Source organism: Chaetodon auriga, chromosome 7, assembly GCF_051107435.1.
Source record: "Chaetodon auriga isolate fChaAug3 chromosome 7, fChaAug3.hap1, whole genome shotgun sequence".
Classification (NCBI taxonomy): domain Eukaryota; kingdom Metazoa; phylum Chordata; class Actinopteri; order Chaetodontiformes; family Chaetodontidae; genus Chaetodon; species Chaetodon auriga.
The window spans coordinates 23,205,773-23,222,647 of NC_135080.1; the positions used below are offsets into that span (position 1 = coordinate 23,205,773).

The 16,875-nt window shown below is 41.2% G+C and overlaps 1 protein-coding gene across 4 annotated transcripts in view; it reads left to right on the top strand.

Annotated features, from left to right (window-relative positions):
• eif4g1b (eukaryotic translation initiation factor 4 gamma, 1b) overlaps window positions 1–16,875 on the top strand; it is a 39,688-nt gene that overhangs the window by 3,321 nt on the left and 19,492 nt on the right. The window contains exons 2-9 of one of the 4 annotated variants that reach the window (XM_076734666.1): window positions 3,144–3,197; window positions 3,411–3,532; window positions 4,185–4,271; window positions 5,677–5,709; window positions 6,577–6,597; window positions 7,192–7,386; window positions 7,725–7,827; window positions 13,521–13,660. In XM_076734666.1, coding sequence (XP_076590781.1) covers window positions 3,458–3,532; window positions 4,185–4,271; window positions 5,677–5,709; window positions 6,577–6,597; window positions 7,192–7,386; window positions 7,725–7,827; window positions 13,521–13,660 — 654 coding nt within the window. In that variant the 5' untranslated portion in view covers window positions 3,144–3,197; window positions 3,411–3,457. The remainder of the gene's footprint in view (window positions 1–3,143; window positions 3,198–3,410; window positions 3,533–4,184; window positions 4,272–5,676; window positions 5,710–6,576; window positions 6,598–7,191; window positions 7,387–7,724; window positions 7,828–13,520; window positions 13,661–16,875) is intronic. The other 3 variants (XM_076734668.1, XM_076734667.1, XM_076734669.1) reach the window with 3 other exon arrangements.

Below are 16,875 nucleotides of genomic sequence, written 5' to 3' on the forward strand. Positions count from 1 at the left end.
TCTCCACAGTGCTGCATGTCAGACCAGCTCGAATGACTGGACTGTGTGTGATTAGGAGGTGGCGTGAGGTGAGGTGGGGGCTGCTTTGTGTTAGCTCACATAACTCCTAAAACACAGATTCCTGCCAAAACAAGGGCCTCTGCGGTACCCCTCTTTGCTGCTGTCATGGTGCAGACTGTTACCATGATTTGGACTCATTACTCATTTTCATAAAGTCTGCAGAAAACCTGTGTGGTGTTGATGGTGTGTGTCACTGGCACAGTAGTTGTTGGAGAAGCCGGCCACGTCTCAGTACTTCAGGGTAAAGCATTCCCCCAAACAACTAAAGGTTTTGTTTGTGTTCCCCTCTGAGAGGAGTGAAGCCGGCGAGGCAGTCTAGGCTGTTAGTCCGAGACCCTCTTTTAGCCCAGGGATTGTTTACTCAGCATTTCATCTCCCAGCCAGACCCGCCGTGTCTGACAATCTCTCTGTCTGTTTATGAGCCTTTGCACTGTTGTCACCTCTGTACAGTCTTTCCTAACTCTAACTTATATCACCACTGTTCTCCAAGCTCCAAGGCTGCAGTGTACAGGGGATGAGCCTACCATCGGTGTCTGTTGGTCAGTTTCTCTGTAAGCTAGGGATTTCATCTGGCTGTATGGAAACCCTTGCTCAGTTAAAATCATTTATCATTTGGCCTTCTTTTGTTTGTGTGTCGATATAGTCATGGTGACAGTGGTGATTGTGACCATTTTTACAGCGTGATTTCCTCTTCTTTGAGAAAAGAAAAAACACCCTGATTCATCATGACTCAGGCATTTTACACTGCTGCTCGTGCGTGTGTGTGTGTCAGGAAAAGGGGGTGTATGAGTGTGCCAGTGGCAGAGATAATGTAGGCTTCAGCTATAAATACCAAATATGACACTATCGCAAGAACTGTACAACCTAAGGAGAATGATTATAATGGAATCAGGAAATCAACTTTGAGTTATTAGTGGGGTGGCAGTATTTTGTGCAAAAATGTGTACACCTAGTTTCAGCCATTCTGAAAAAAGAACTGCATTTATGTGTCAAGGTGTGTTCACTTCAGACTGAAAGCAAAACAAATTTCATAGGTGATGCAATTGTAAAAGTAACCAATGAAAGCATGCCAGTGGATACAAAATAAAACCTGCTCTAGGAGGTGTGAACTAAGGCATGTTCACTGTAGTTGGAAAAAAAAATTCAGCTTTGGTTAGATTCATTGGTCTGATACATTGGATTGGTATCATTACCAAATGTGGCCTAATTACACGGTTCACATATCACATATGTGTTTAGTATTACTGTAAGATTTTAACAGTGTAAGTTTATAAACCTGCTGCAAAGGTACAATATAATAAGTCTAGAAATATTGTTGGTACATGAATGTCTCTACTTAGCTAACTGATGTGTCGTTTCAGTGCCCTGTTACCTTACATGTTGAAGAATGAATTCAGTCAGTCTTCTCAGTCAGAAATTATCCACGCAGACGCACAAGGAGTCATTTCTACTTTAGCAACAAAACGCTGTCCAAAATGGTTCAGGAAATAAGTAATGCAGAGCTCACAGTTTTGACATCAACTGGACAAATTCTCGTGTTCAACGTGGTATTATATGTGTCGTGAAACTTTTAACATTTTAAGGTCACAGATACTGTTATGTGTGTTATGAAGTTGTTTTTAGGCGTGGATTTTACTGTAAATGTGATTGGATTAAATGAGGAGACTCTGAATCATACACTGGAACAGTGATTGACAAAGCGATGTCACAGGTAATTAAGTGGTTCGGAGAAAACAGAAAACTGCACTTGAGTTTTCCTCACAAGAAAATATTAACTTTGTGTGTCTTTTTCTGTTCAGGAACTGCAGAAATTGTCTCATTTGTTATTATTATTAAATTGTTGTTGTTTGCCTACGATCGGCCACATTAAAAGTGAAAGATTCAGAAATTAAAGTAATGATAAAAAATGTTAAGTAGAGCTTGCAGCAATGAATGGATCAATCGATTAGTTGATCAACAGGTGATTCAACTGTTTTGATAATCAATTAAGTTCATTTTCATGGAAAAAGTGCCAAATATTTTGTGTTTCCAGCTTCTAGAATGTGAACACAGCTTTCCATTGTCTTACTTTATAGTAAATTGAGTATCTTTGGCTTGTGGGTTGTTTCATGACATCACTCAGGACTCTTAGAAATTGTGATGGATATTTTTCACTTTTGTCTAATGGCTAACTGACCAAACGATCAATCAAGCCACAAATAAAATAATCCGCAGATTCACTGATCTTGAAAAGAGGCCTTAGTCGCAGTCCTTATGTAAAAAGATACTGTGTAATATGGTTTGTATTGAAGGAATTTAATATGCTAGAGGTTAGGATGATTTTAATAACATGCACATGCTGTTTGTTCATTTCAGTTCTGTTTGTTCATTGGTATTTAATTTTACCCTCTCTCTCTTTGCAAATCTTTATTACAGCCTCAAATTATGCCTGGTTCCCCGATAATTAAGATTAACTCTGAACAAACATTGAGTTTTTATAGTGGATCTCTCTGTGTATAAGGGTAGAACTGAAAAGTTTCTGGCTTACCAGATGAATAGGAACCTATTCCTGTCCTGATTGATCAGATCATATGCACAAAAAGTAAAGTTATGAGGTGAACTGACCCACTGAACTAAACTGACTGTTGTGAAGTGAGCTTAAAGACCCATTTGCTTTAATTCTCACTGAATAAAATAGAGTACAAGAGTACTTAGTGAGGCACATTACTCTGGCAGAGCTCGTTAACAACACTCACCTGGATTTGCCCTGTTAACTTATTGTTTGTAATACTAAGTTAATTCAAATCCAAGCCATTTCAAACTTTAATTCACTGCTAATTTAGAGCATAATATTTTTTTCTGCCTTCACGATGATCTTGACATCATCATAACATATTGGATCATGATAATCGCCGACTTGTATCATCAGAAACTATCTGTTATACGGTCTTCAGACTGTTCAGATACGTCAGACCAGCCTTAACGCTCCCTGTCAGTTTGGTACATAGTAACATCTTTAGTTAAAAATAACTAAATAAATAAATATGCTGTTATCCAGTACATGCTCATTCCTAACAAGATTTCTCTTTCTGTATGTCTTTTAGGAAAAAGCGTTCTTCAGTGTAACCACACTTAGGACCTAAAAGGGTTCATAAAATGTAAGTATATAAATGAGCTATGACTATTAGGAACAAATATCAACTTAGAGTTGAGTCCTCCAGTCAAATGTGAAGGTTACTTTACCTTTCTTCACAGGCATGGTCTAGGTGATTTGTTGATATCATTTTCAAGGACTTTTACCCATTCTCTAAAACCACTGCACGACTACATTATATGACATTGTGGTACATTTAACCTCATCTGTCTGTCAGATTTGTACACAGATCCACATCTGCCTCCCCATGCAGAGCTCCATGAAATGAATAAAGCACCACAGCCTATAACAGGATCCCCCTCCAACCCCCACCCTGCCCCCTCCCCTGGCCTTTCACAGGTAAGAAACCCAGCTACTTAACTTCCTGCATTGGCTCTGTTAGAACATGTTGCTGTATCCCACTTTGTTTCTAAAAGAGAAAAGGCTGCCGTGACAGCGTAGTTATGTGCGTAATGAAAAGCAGATGGCACAACAGTACACGCTCTCTCTGCTAGAAAATGGTTGCAGCAGCCGTAAGCCGTTCTTTGGTACAACTCTTAGTCAAATAGTAGAAAGTCCGACAGCACAGTCGTTGTACTCTATAGCAATTGTCAGAAATAACTACGGCTATGTTTATCACTGCTAGTATGTCCTTTTCTAGCCTTGCCATCATGATGGCAGCTAACAGTGTAGCTTGCTAACAAATATGTGGTTGATGCTCCACAGTACTGCTTAAAATGAGAGCATAATCAAACACAGAAAGTTTTCTTTCCTGCTGTTCAGGTGCAGTTTTTGTTCCAAACAACACACATCTGCACACTCCTTCTCTCCACAAACTTAAACATGAGAAGATGCTGGTATTCTGAAAAAAGCAGAATAATGTGACATAGATATCAGTCTCCGTATCTATGCACTTGTTGACCACTTGTCTACTGCTCATCCACACCTTCTCACTCCCTATTCCTTCTGCGTCCCTCTTTTTTGCCGTTGATGTCACTTCTGTCTCTTGCAGCCCTCATTCCCCCCTGGGCAGCCCCCTTCTGTCGTGTTTGCTACCCCACCGCCTCCACAAATGAACCCAACACCACAGCCCCGACAGGTAGGCCTGCCCACTGCTCACCTACCCCACAGCACAGCTACAGTGGTAGATTTAGCTCCATTCCCGAAAAGAACAACTTCTTCCATCATGTCAGAAACGGCAGTTCTCAGGTTATGAAAACAGTCGGCTTAACTGCTTAACTCCAAAATTGGTTCCTAACCTTCGCTTTTGTCAGATAAGTGACAGTCAAACCAGTCAAGGTTGATTAGTATCGGATGGGTGAAATAAAACATCATTATTGAGGAAAACATTAATTACATTCTCTAAAATGTGAACATATTTTAGGCTTCATTTTTCATCAGGTACGAATTAATAAGCAAGTCCGCTCATTAAGAGAGACACTGTGCATTTACATAAGGCACAGCAGCGTAGCTTCATTGATAATTTAAATCTCCCGACATGCTGACAGGACCAGTCAGGATCTAATGCTCATGTTCTGTATTCTTCTACACCTCCGAAAGGCAACACGCACAGTCCAGGTTCGTGCAGTGAAGTTGTTTGGAGTAAAGCAGCTCCTGAGCTCCATCAGAGCTGTCTAATGAGATTATTTCAGAAAGCTCAAAGTTTCATCCTGTTTACTCTGGAGAGTTTCTTCTGTCTGGTCAAGTTTGTAACTATAGTTTTTAGTTTTGCTTGCTTAAATGTTCCATGATATTTGCTGCAGTGACATTACCGCATTCATGGACTTGCGCATTTCAAATCACTGAAAGCAGCCTCTCTAATCATTAAGAATAGGTTGTTAAAGTAAACAGTCATACATAAATACAACAGACAATAAAGAAATGACCCAGAAGCTTCGTGCTGCTCAACATAATTTTAACAGGGACCAGTGGAAGTGGAGTCAAATCTCCATGCGGGTGCGGTTCTCTAAATCAGAGAACATAATTTGTTCGAGTGGGTGGCGGGTGGATGATTTATGCGTGCATGCGGATTCATTTGACGTCACAGGCGATCCTGGCATCACACTCCTCCTCACTGTTCCTATCTGGAATCTTCCCAATGGAAAACATGGTGCACAGTCTCCCAAATCAATTTGTGAATTTCTTTGAATGACCGCATGCAAGTTTGCCTTCTTATTTCTCACCAGTTCTGCACCATTTTTACCTGTCAGTGTCAACCTGTCTTTCATACTCTGCCTCAATATCATAGCTTGATTTGCAACATAAAATCACAAATGACTCTAACTGCATCTATTGTAATTTATTAGAGTTCGACCAATAGACCCTTGTTACTTTATTTGATTTGTAAATGTTTTGTAAAAAGTCTTAATTTCTAGCTTTTTAAAAATGTTCTTTTAGTGCAGTTGTGAAGGTGCAGAACTGGAAGTAGCCTGTCAGTGGAGAGTGAAGCATGGATCTCCTGCTTTTGTCTTTAACCTCTGTCCTGTCTGCCTCTCCTCCTCTAGTTTGCCCCAGGGCCCCGGCCTATACACCAACAGGTACTAACAGCACAACTGACTAACATCCTCACTGACAGCTACACTAATGTCAGACACTCTTGAAATCAAACAATATTTCTTGACTGAGTGCCTCTGTGTCATAACTTGATAATGTTTTTGAGGTGACCATTGTCGTCTTTAGGAAATATTTGTACATGCAACTGTTGGAAGCTCAGAAGAATAAAGTTAGTTCCCCAAATTTGACATGTGTGCCAGTCTTAGTGACACCCAGTTAAAAGAGGAAAATTATTATTCATGATGTATCAAAAATTGAAAAATGACAATGAGTGCAAAGAATATTATTTACTGGTAATGCTGTACATATTTAAGAATGTGTCATATTAGTCCAGAACAGATATTTTTACGAAGTATTGCCCTTTCTCTACATGTGGGAATATATGTAAGCATTAAAATCACGCTATAGTCGATTGTAGCTGTAGCTAAATATAAAAATGAGCTTAAGAATGTCCCGTGTAAAGGAATACCTGAAAAGAACCTTTATAAAAATGTTGTGAGAAAGTGCTTAATATGATATTAAAAAACAAAACAATAAACTAAATTAGTCAATTCTTCATTAAAAAAAATTAAACATCTATGTGATTAAGGCCCATCTTCCAGTTATACCTGTTGAGTTTTAGTCTGCATCTTATTCAATACTAACTAGATCTAGTTTATTCAGATTCACTGTTCTGCCTATTCTCTGCATGCTGCTTGTGAATTCACTGCTTGGCTCAGAAAAGACAGTTTCTGGGGGCTTTGCTCTAACTGATTGTGGTGCTCTCTTTTTTCTCAATCCTTCTCTGCCCACCCTCTCCATGCTTCCATTTGATGTGTCTCTGTGTGTCATCTGTGTTTGCACTGCTGAAGGGAAGCTTCAGGTCACTACAGGTAACTTAATTTCCTCTTTACTCCAGATTTTCCATCCCCTTTTTTTCCCTCACCCTCTTAAGGAGTGCATATGTGTGTGTCTAATATTTGGCAGTGTTGTGCTGTGTTGGCTTGGTGTCATTTTGCTGGCTATGGCAGTTAGCTCCCAGGCCAGCAGCAGAATGTCAATGAGAAGGCTCTGAATGAACCAGCATTAGCTGCTTTATCTTCTCTGGCAGACAGGGCCAATATGTTTCCAGTTGGAGTCTAGCCATAGATTCATGGACAAACTATGAGCCTAGCTGTTAGGCCGGACAAGCTAGCTCCACTTACACCACGAGATAAAATCATACGAGTGAATGGGTGACGGTTCTTATGTCAGAGGTTTCAGAAAGGCAACTAATAATTCCTTTATTTGTCTCTTCTCTCTTCTACCTCTTTCCATCACATTCCTCTTCCAACATTTTCCTGTGGCCTTTCTTCTGCCTTTTTTTTTTTTGTCTCCCACTATCATCTACATTTGTTCTCTGCCCCCTCACCACCTTCGTAATCCTCTTTCTCACCCTCCACGCTTCTCCCTTCCCACCTGTATTTACTCCCATGCCTCCTCTCTAGCCCTATTACGCCAACAGGGCCAGCCTGCCTCCCAGCAGCGGGCCTCGGGGTGTCCCTCCCAGCAGTGGCCCGCGGCCTGTGACGCCCACCCATGTCTACCAGGCAGGCCCTGGCTCCCAAATGATGATGATCCCTGGCCAACAGTTGCCCTTCCCCAGCTCGCCACAGGGACCCGCCTATTTCATACCGGGCCAGGTAGGGGGCACGAGCTGGGGGTTTTTCAAGTAGAGATGCTGCCAGATTTTCTTCTTATCCAAACCAGATAGCATAGGGACAGCTAACATAACGCCCCCCCACCATTTTATTCCTTGTATCATTTCCGTGATATTGTTGCATTCTTCCTTGAATCAATTCTGTAAACACTGCAGCCACAAAATATACATGGCCTGAAGGTGTGTATTGCAAATGTTGAACAGGCCTATGTTTGTACTCATGATTTATATTGCTCTTATGACTGCATCTAATAATACTGTTTGTCTCTCCTCTCCTCCCCTCTTCCTACCTTCCATGTTCCTTCTTCTTTGTTTCCTTAGTACCGGTCAGCAACCTATGTGGCCACACCCCAGCAATACCCAGTCCCAGCAGGCACACCAGGCTTCTACCCAGGCACCAGCCCCGCTGAATATGGTACTTACGGTAAGAGGCTCTACCTGGGGCCTCACCTGAGCCACTCACTCACACACAGACAGACACTTAACAGAATTTTAAACTGACACAGGAGCCATTGCTGATCCAACAGCCTACAAACTTAATCAGTTAGAGAGCCAAACAATTATGAAAATGAAAAGTAGTGGAAGCCAAACACATGGCATCAAACTGTTTAATGGAACAGTGTGTAAGATTTAGCGGGATCTGTTGGCAGAATATGGCAGAAATGCAATCTAATATTCAGTTGACTGCAGACTACAACCTCACCAATAGATACTACTAAGCCCTTCACACTGGTCTTTAATGTAACACAAGGAAACTGCCAAGCTAACAATGGTAGCCAAATATAAAAATCTGCCAAGCTCATTAGTAGTGGTTACTGATGACTTGCAAATCACATCAGTAAAGGCAGTTATTGAGTCCAACTGTTTCTGTTACAATTTTACCTCTAACCTCCACTTCTGTGCAGTTTCTGTAGTCCAAATCTTGTTCAGATATTTGTGTCTCAGTTGTCCGGTAAATCTGGGCTTTGTCATCTGCAACCCAATTTTGCAGACAACTGAGCTTTTGTTTGGGAGCCTTCCCGTTTGTTTTGCATTTCTCTTAATATTAATGTTGACAGAAAACCACTTGCCCCCTTTAGATAAACCCCAGACGTATGAGATTGCTCTTAATTTTGGCCATCTTTATCTGAAGTCAACTCCAAAAGTCTTGTCAGAGCTTCCAGCAGTTTTTCATGTTTTTGGACACTTGTGGTTTAGAGGAAAAGAGAAGTTATAGACCAGCAGGTTTAGAGGCAGGAGCAAAACTCATTGATTGCACATACATGCACAAAATCTGGATTTTGCCCTTATTGTGAAAAGACAATTTCCTTGTAAACAGTTTACATGGCTAATGAGAATTCCACCAGTTTCCCCATTGAAATCCAGCTGTGCATACTCCAATGAATGTAATGATGCAAATAATGACACGACTTTCATTCGTTCAGCCACCATCTTGAACAGGTCAGCATTGCAATATTTACACGTATCCAAAAAGGTGCTGATATCCAAGTCTTTTATGTTTAAAAGTAAGTGTGTTTCTTTTTCCCACCAGAAATGTGGGCTTTTCTTATGTGCATGCATCTAGCCCCAGCCTTGCAGACTGTTGGCAAGGCAACACACAAAGCTGACTGTAAACAGGCAAGAGGCAGTGTGTCGCTAACTGTGGTAAAAACCATAGCCATTGCCATCGTACTTGCTCAGAATCTGCCTCCAGTCATACACACAAAACGAGACTGTCATGTAATTTGCTCAGAAGCAATGAGCAGTGACATCTCTCTTGAAATCGGCAGAGATGATCTTCTTTCTGTTGACCATAGAGCATATGGCCTTAATGAAATGCAGTTACAGTGTTGTGTTGTCACTGAGTGGCTGTGACTGCACTCTGGAAAATGTTAAAAGTTGCTAACAATCATAGTCATAGCAGGTTGAGCACGGCGGGCACTCCTGAAAAATAACATCTGCATTGAGCATTACAGAGGAAGGTTCTGTATAAGAGCATGATTCTATGATGCACTCAGAGAACGTAGCTGTCATAGTTCACACACCAACATCTGTGTTTTGCTTTGTTTATTCATTCCAAACATACGTTGTTGTCATATTACTTCACATCTACCACACACAGTAGCTTTACAGATGTTTGCTGTTGATCATGTGTGTTGGCACACCCTCTAGAGGTGGCTGAGTGTCAGTACACCACAAGAAGTGATGATTCCCTGAAAACAAACTTGCTGACCCCCCAGTAGCAGGCATCTGAACTATGTGTTGTCTTTGTTTAAACTGTAGCTCATCAGCAATAGAATGCACTGGCCTGAATACAGGACTGTAAAAACACAATTCTTCCTATTAGGCCCATCCATGTCATGCTCTTTGCACACCACTGTACGTCCTCTGTGCAATGTGCGTGGCACTTGAACAATACCTCTGCACATTCTGCACCTGCATACGCATGTTTTTTAAAAATACACAAGCAGAAGTAAAAATGCTAAGATAATAAATAAGAGGAGGAAATGTTTAGTACATGTAGAATTTGTTTGTTTATTGGCAATTCGAGTGACATTAGAGCTTTCCATCCAGCAGTCAGTAACATTAGAAATAGCTCTTTTTCCACATTCTCTCTTATTCCAATTTTCCACTGAACTTGTCACTCATGTTTTCTGAAGATTACATTGATCTTTTGTTGGCCTTATAAAGCTGATGATTACACAAGCCTCATCTTTAGAAAAACACGAGAATGTGACTTTGCAGAAGGTTTAGAGGATGCAATCATTTTCTGCCATGTTTGATTGTGTGAAAGAAAGACTGGGCCTCTTCCACTGGTGAATAACGTTTATGCGTACATTTTCTGAATTCATTCATATTCTGCAGCCTGCAGGGGAAGCTTCAGCAGGCCAGATGTGGCTCGTGGGGCACCAGTCGACGATCACTGCTTTAGTGATCTTCAGTGTCACTTTAGGATTTTAACTTTACTGTTGTGGGGGAAACCCAAATCCCTATTCAACTTCTTTTTCCTTTTTTTGTATTTTGACATAAATTGTAGAAAGCAACCATTAATAACCTATATCAATTAAATAGGCAGGCATCACATAAACAAGAAATTCTAATTCCAGATAAATGAATCACCTGTGAAATTCTTTTTGTTTTTTTCTCCTTATGACAACACACCAGAGGCATGCAGTGTATCTCATATTATGTGTGTTGGTGTGACTCTGCCAGGCTTTGTGCGAATTTAGTCAGTTTCTATCTGCTGTCCAGATAAGTTACTCCTCACAATAGCAGGCTAGTGGTTCCATCAGAGAGCTGTGTTGCTGTTTAGATATTTGTACGACCGTATTCAACAACCCGTGTATTTATGTTGGAGGGTGTGTGTCACATTTGTCATTCTGCAAGTCACATGGCATGTCATGATGTGAGGTTGGCACACTGAGACGTGGCTCTCAAACTCTGCTCTCTTATGGGCTTGACCACTATGCTTTGAAAATGCAGGGGTCTTGAGGGCTGTTTTATGTTTCCAGCATGTCACAGGGTCAAGAAAGTGGCACAGGTATACTGTATATCTGGATATGGTGAGGCTTTCCAGCTTTAAGGCCCACAATGCCCATGATAAATTCTGCTAAGTGCATAGTAATAATCCCAGAATATCATTCCAACGCCCCGCTTCAATCCTCTCACTGGCACAGTCTCTCTCACCACAGTCCTTTTCTAGCAGTCAGGTAGAAACACACACTCGTACACTGTGCTGACGGAGTACAGTGACTATTTTTAAGAGTCTGTCCCACAAGCTGAGTGAATTGCTTAACTCTTCCCACATACATGTACATACACACAGCCCACCCCATGTGCAGTAGGTTGTGACATCTTTGCCAGCCTGGGTCAGATCACTTGTCCATGGTGGAGAGAGAGAGAGAGAGAGGGAGAGAGAGAGAGAGAGACAGAGACAGAGACAGAGACAGAGACAGAGAGAGAGATGGGGGAGTCTTCTGCAAATCAGAGCCACTCTGTATGACACAACTGAGAAGCTACGCTTGCCTGCCAGTACTCTCTAGAGGGGGAGGGAGGGGGGGAGGGAGGGTGGAAGGTGGGGAAAAAAAGTGAAAGGCAGGGAGGAATCAGGAAGGTCAGAGGGAGGAGCATAACAGAGACACGCTGGAAGAGGGAGGGCTGAGCATTAAAAGAAGTCATTCTGAGAGGGCACCTGTAGAGAGGACAGGAAGAAGTTAGAGAGGGGGTTTGAAGAAAAACCCCCTCTCCTTTTTGCAGTTTTGCATTCAGCAGACATTCAACATGGGGAACCGTGGGTCTCAAGAGCAGCAGGACTCTGAGGGTAAGTGCTGCCCAGATAGTGTGTCTCTTTGCAGCCCCCCTCCCATTGCTGTCTCAGTCTCTTGCACTTTGTGAGTCATATCTCAAGCCTCTTATTTATATCGGGACACTGTCCAAGGAAAGTGTCTTTCTGACTTTCTGGTTTTGAGCATGCTCCTATTCTCCCTCTCTCTGTCTTTCTCCCTCCGTCTGTCTTCCCTCCCTTTCCCTCTCGTGTGCTCTCTTCCCCCAGCCGGTGTGGGGTTTTGACTATATTTAGGCTGTGCTGCTCCTGGGCAACAATGCAGACTCAGTAATGTGAGTTAGACTGAAATGCCTGCAGAGGGGGAGAGAGGCAGAGCAGGAGCTAGCTACCGCCGGGCTGAGAGAGAGGCCTCTTCAATCTGAGGATTTTTTTCTTTTACTCCAGTCCTTTGAATGTGGCCTACAGCTGGTTCTGAACTGTAGCTGAGGCCAGTTACAAGGCCAGGTAATATCAGTGAGTGGTTGGATGTCTTGTTGACATTATTGACCGGGTAAGCTCGGTTGGTTCTTTGAACTTATGGAAACCTTTTTTTTTTTTTTTTTTTTCTTAGTCACATTGGCAGCAGCTTTCTTGACCAATTTGAGAATGTGATAAATATGCACGGCCTTAAGAAACAAGGAACACAGATGCAGGGCTGGTCAGGGGGAGAGACTGCTGTGTCATGGTCTGAGGGCCTACCTGTGTGGCCTTCCAGATGCCATGTCTGCCTCTGTTAACTTGCATTCAGATACAACATGAACGGGGATTTTGAGATGGCACAAAAGTGTACAAGCTGGTGGAAAGTGGCGTCTGTTCAAGTGCGTTCCTGGAACTGTCGTGATTGATAGTTGCATGTTGCAGGTACCTTAAGATGTATTCCTCCACTGCAGAAGTATTTAGAGGCAGCAATGTGAGAGGGTCTGGTGGAAATTAAGCAATTATAGTTTGTGGTATTTTTTGAAGATGTTAAATTACAATCACCTGATATGTAATCTTAATCATTAGTTACTCAGACTGCATGAAAACTAGCGTAGAGCTGAAATAGTTGGATGATAAATGATACTGGCATGGTTTGTTCAAATGATTTTGTCATGGTATGTAATGAAATTATCCAGTAAGCTGACTGATTTTATTTAATTTAAATGATCCGTATTTGTCTTTCGGAGTCCCCGACCTCTTCATGTATTTTTTATACATTTGTCCATGCACTCATTAATCATAACTTTATTTTTACCCTGATACAGAGTTCCAATACTGACATGCTGCTGTGATAGAGATATTAAAAAATGCAATTTTGTAAGCTCTTTCCTGCAAGGTGTCTCTACAGTGTTCACAGGAATTTTGTCAGAACACTAAAGCCCAAACTTCAACACTGTTTAGTTTTGTTATCTAGGAATTGAAGTATAATGAGGTACATTTCCACAGATTTTAAGTTGTTCTTTACTAGAGGCTTTGATGGGTGCCTAAAATGTAACACATCCTCACATAACAGGGACTTTTCCAAAAGTGCAGTTACCTCACTGTAATGGCACGATAACTGCTGTGGACACAAGATTGCAGTTGTTCAGCAAATCCTAAAGAAATCAAACCTTCTTGCTTTAGAGGGAGCTTTACTCGCTGCCTCAAAGTACACTAGCAGGACCTTCGGAACATTAGCAGTATAGGCTGTGATGCTGTTGTGTAAACACTAGCTGTACAGTTTAGTATATGCTGTGTGTGTGTTTAACAGACTGATGTGTGTGTGTGTCAAGTTGTAGCTAAAGGATTAAGTCAGTATATGTTGGTTAACGTCCTTCTCTCTGTTTGATTCACAGCAGGGGCCTACTACCCCGCCCAGCCTCAGTTCACCCCCTCGGTGCAGGCGGCACCCGTCATTATGAACCCAGCCCCTCAACAGCAGCAACCACCACCTCAGCCTCCACAGCACATCCCCACCAAACGGGAACGTAAACAGGTACAGTCAGCATACTGCTACAGAAAGCATCTCACACTTTGAAATGTCTTATTGAGAATGGATATCACTTTCAGGATTTCCATACCCCCTACTTAGGACTTTATTAGAGTTAATAACAAGTAAACCTAGAGTAGGCCTTTATATTCTTCAACTATATGTTAATAGAAAGGGTTTTTTAACAAAGGGTTAAAATAACAGTTAATGCAAAATGGAAAATTTAGTTATCTGCCCTGTTATAACAAGATCTGTGTCTCTGTGTTTATCATGTACTTTAATAAATGACACTATTCCTTTATGTTAATTCAGTCTAAATACCTCATATATGTGTTTTCTACTCATGAGAGAGGTCCAGCCCCAAACAGCTATTGTATAATAAACTGAAGCTTCCTCTGATCATTGCAGTTCTATAAAAATACTCATCTGTGTGTACACCTTGGTGATATCGCAGAGTCAGAGCCACATCATATATTTAGCTCTTTAATGTGGGAAAAGGCTTCAACACTGCTATGTACTGTATGTTTGTGCTGTTTCCTGCAACGTGTATGATAGTATGTGAAAGACTATACATCAAGGTACACAACTGTCACACTCATGTAAACTTGATAGACTGAAGTCAGTGAGGCGCAAAGGAGATCTGTTTAGATAAAGTGTGTTATAAAGTAGTCTTCTGAATATACCCTCCTGTTAGTCAAAACACAGCTGAGGTTTGCCTGTTGAGTTATGTAGAACTGCTTCCAAACAGGAAGAAAGCCACCAGTGAATATGTAAAAATGTTCATTATAATGTGGTTCCATCCTTTTATTACTCAGTAAACAAGTCTCTTTTACCAGATCAGTGAGGGACCACCACAGTTTGTGTGTGGGGAAAATCTCACCAAGGTAAATAATTGGACTTCCAGATGCACAATATAATAGCTTGGCTTCAGGTCCTGTATTTGTTATGCTCTACAAGCTGTTTTGAGCTGTTTATCTGCATTCTTTAAAACTTAATTAGAGCTTCAAACAATACAAATCTGTCCACTTCTCTTGTGTCAGTTTAAGTTGGCACAATGCTTCACTACTTAGCTAACCATATGCTATACTGATACACTTCAGCACTGCTTCAGCCAACACGACTATATAAGAAATGACAAGATTTTATGTGTTTTACTGCACTCAGATTTGAGACGATAGCTTCAGGAGAGGTCTTCTGTCTGGTAGTACTACTGCATATGTAAAAAATAGCAGTTGTGTAAAGCCTTTTGTGGCTCCAGGGGGAGCTGTGTGAAGTCTGATAAATGTCAGTTGGGTCTGATGAACAAGTTTCAAAATGGAAAAAAAAATCTCATGCTGTGAAGATCTTATTCTTGAGGCTTGAGGTGAGCAGCTCGAGGCTACTTTAGCTGCTACTGGCATAACACCTGAATTTCTGACTGAACTGGTTGAGTTGCTTTGTGGGTAATGATGTCTTCTGCATCAAGTTTGAGCCTGTTTATATATTTATTTTACTGTCCATCATGAGCTCAACAATGTTTGCCAGAGTTAGGTGTAGAAATGGAATTGGGGAATGTGGAAAATGAATTTTTTTGGGTTGACCTTTCAGTCGTTCAGAGCTATTTGTCAACTCCCTTGAAGTAATATGAACGATTAGATAGAGATGATGCTTTTTTTACAGTAATCCAGTGACCTGATGGTTTTGAATTAATACAAATGATTCAAGAGTCACTCTTGGTTGTGGACATAGAGTTCAGCTGACTGATTGAAACAGATAGTGCTAAACTTGACCTTAACTTGGTGTGCTGTAAGACTAAGCTGCTGTACGACATCTTCCCCGCTCCCACAGTATGTCTAGTGTTTCCTTTGCTCTCTAAGATGGCCCTCGCCTGGTATGTGGTAGCTCCCTGTGAACTGAAGCCCCACTTTGTGCCTCTCATGTAATCATCGTTTTTACATTTGAGACTTCTGTGACGCTGGTTACATTTGAAAAAATTATTTTTAGACTTTTCCAAATTCCTCAGACCGTTGTATCAAGCTAGAATGACAGATATTGTCTTCTGTGCTGTCAAGGTGTTTTTTTTTAAAGTGTTTCACTTTTTTCAGTTAACCAAAGAATGCAGCCAAAGTGACATATCTCCATGGTCATCTTACATGACTCATTTTTGTTTTCTAATGTTTATCTTTAGAAACATTCAGAGGTGTATACTCTGAATCATCAGTGCAAAAGTCTTGTGTAAAAACTGATAGCAGCAGGACAGGCACTAACCTGAGCTATTTGAACACGTTTATCAAGTGGCTGTGTTTGCACATTTTTCCGTCAGTGCTCTCTGGCTAGCTTAGAGCTTTTGCCACAGTTTGTGTGGGTTTGGGGTTAATTTTTGATCTGTATGACAAAAGTTTATTCCTCATGGAAGCTCAAACATACCTTTTTACAGCCTTACATTTAATGTTTTCATAAACTTCATTGCACTGTAAATCTATGCTTAGTCTGAATTTAATGACAGCAACATGTTTCAAACAAGTTGGGACAGGAGCAACGAAAGATGTGGAATGCTCCAAAAACACCTGTTTGGAACATTCCACAGGTAAACAGGTTCATTGGTAACAGGTGATAATATGATTTTTATGAAACACGTGATTATATGAAGGATATCACTACATGGGATCAGGAAAATATCATAAAGCCATTGTCAGTAAACACAGCTCATTTACTGTTGAAGGTAATCTGTGTTTATTTACATTTTACATAGTGTCCCAGTTCTTTTGGAATCCCTGTAATTACTAATACTAACAGGAAAATGCTGTTATTGTGAAATGCTGGGACTCTGTTCTTTTGCCACAAGACTTACATGATGTCCAGTCCCTTGCATTGGGGAACTTGGCTGCTTATCAGACACTGTGGTTGCCTGGGGTGCACTTTGGCCCATTCCCATGGGCCCCAGCCGTTGCTACAACACGGCCTCCAGGCTCTGTGTGCACTCACTGTCTCTGTCCTGTGCATCCACACAAAATGTAAAACTCCCATGGTAAAACTCTAGATGGCAGACAGTGAGTGGAGGAATTGCAGCACAAATCTGCTGGTGTGAGTGATCTTTGTTCTTCAACCTTAAGATTGTACATAAAGGCGCAAACTTGGCATTCTTAGTTTTTGGGAGTGATGCGCTTTGAGAGAGCAGGTAGAGATATGCTTAAAGGACATGTCAACAGGACACAAGGTTCTAGCGTGGGCTAATCTGTGAC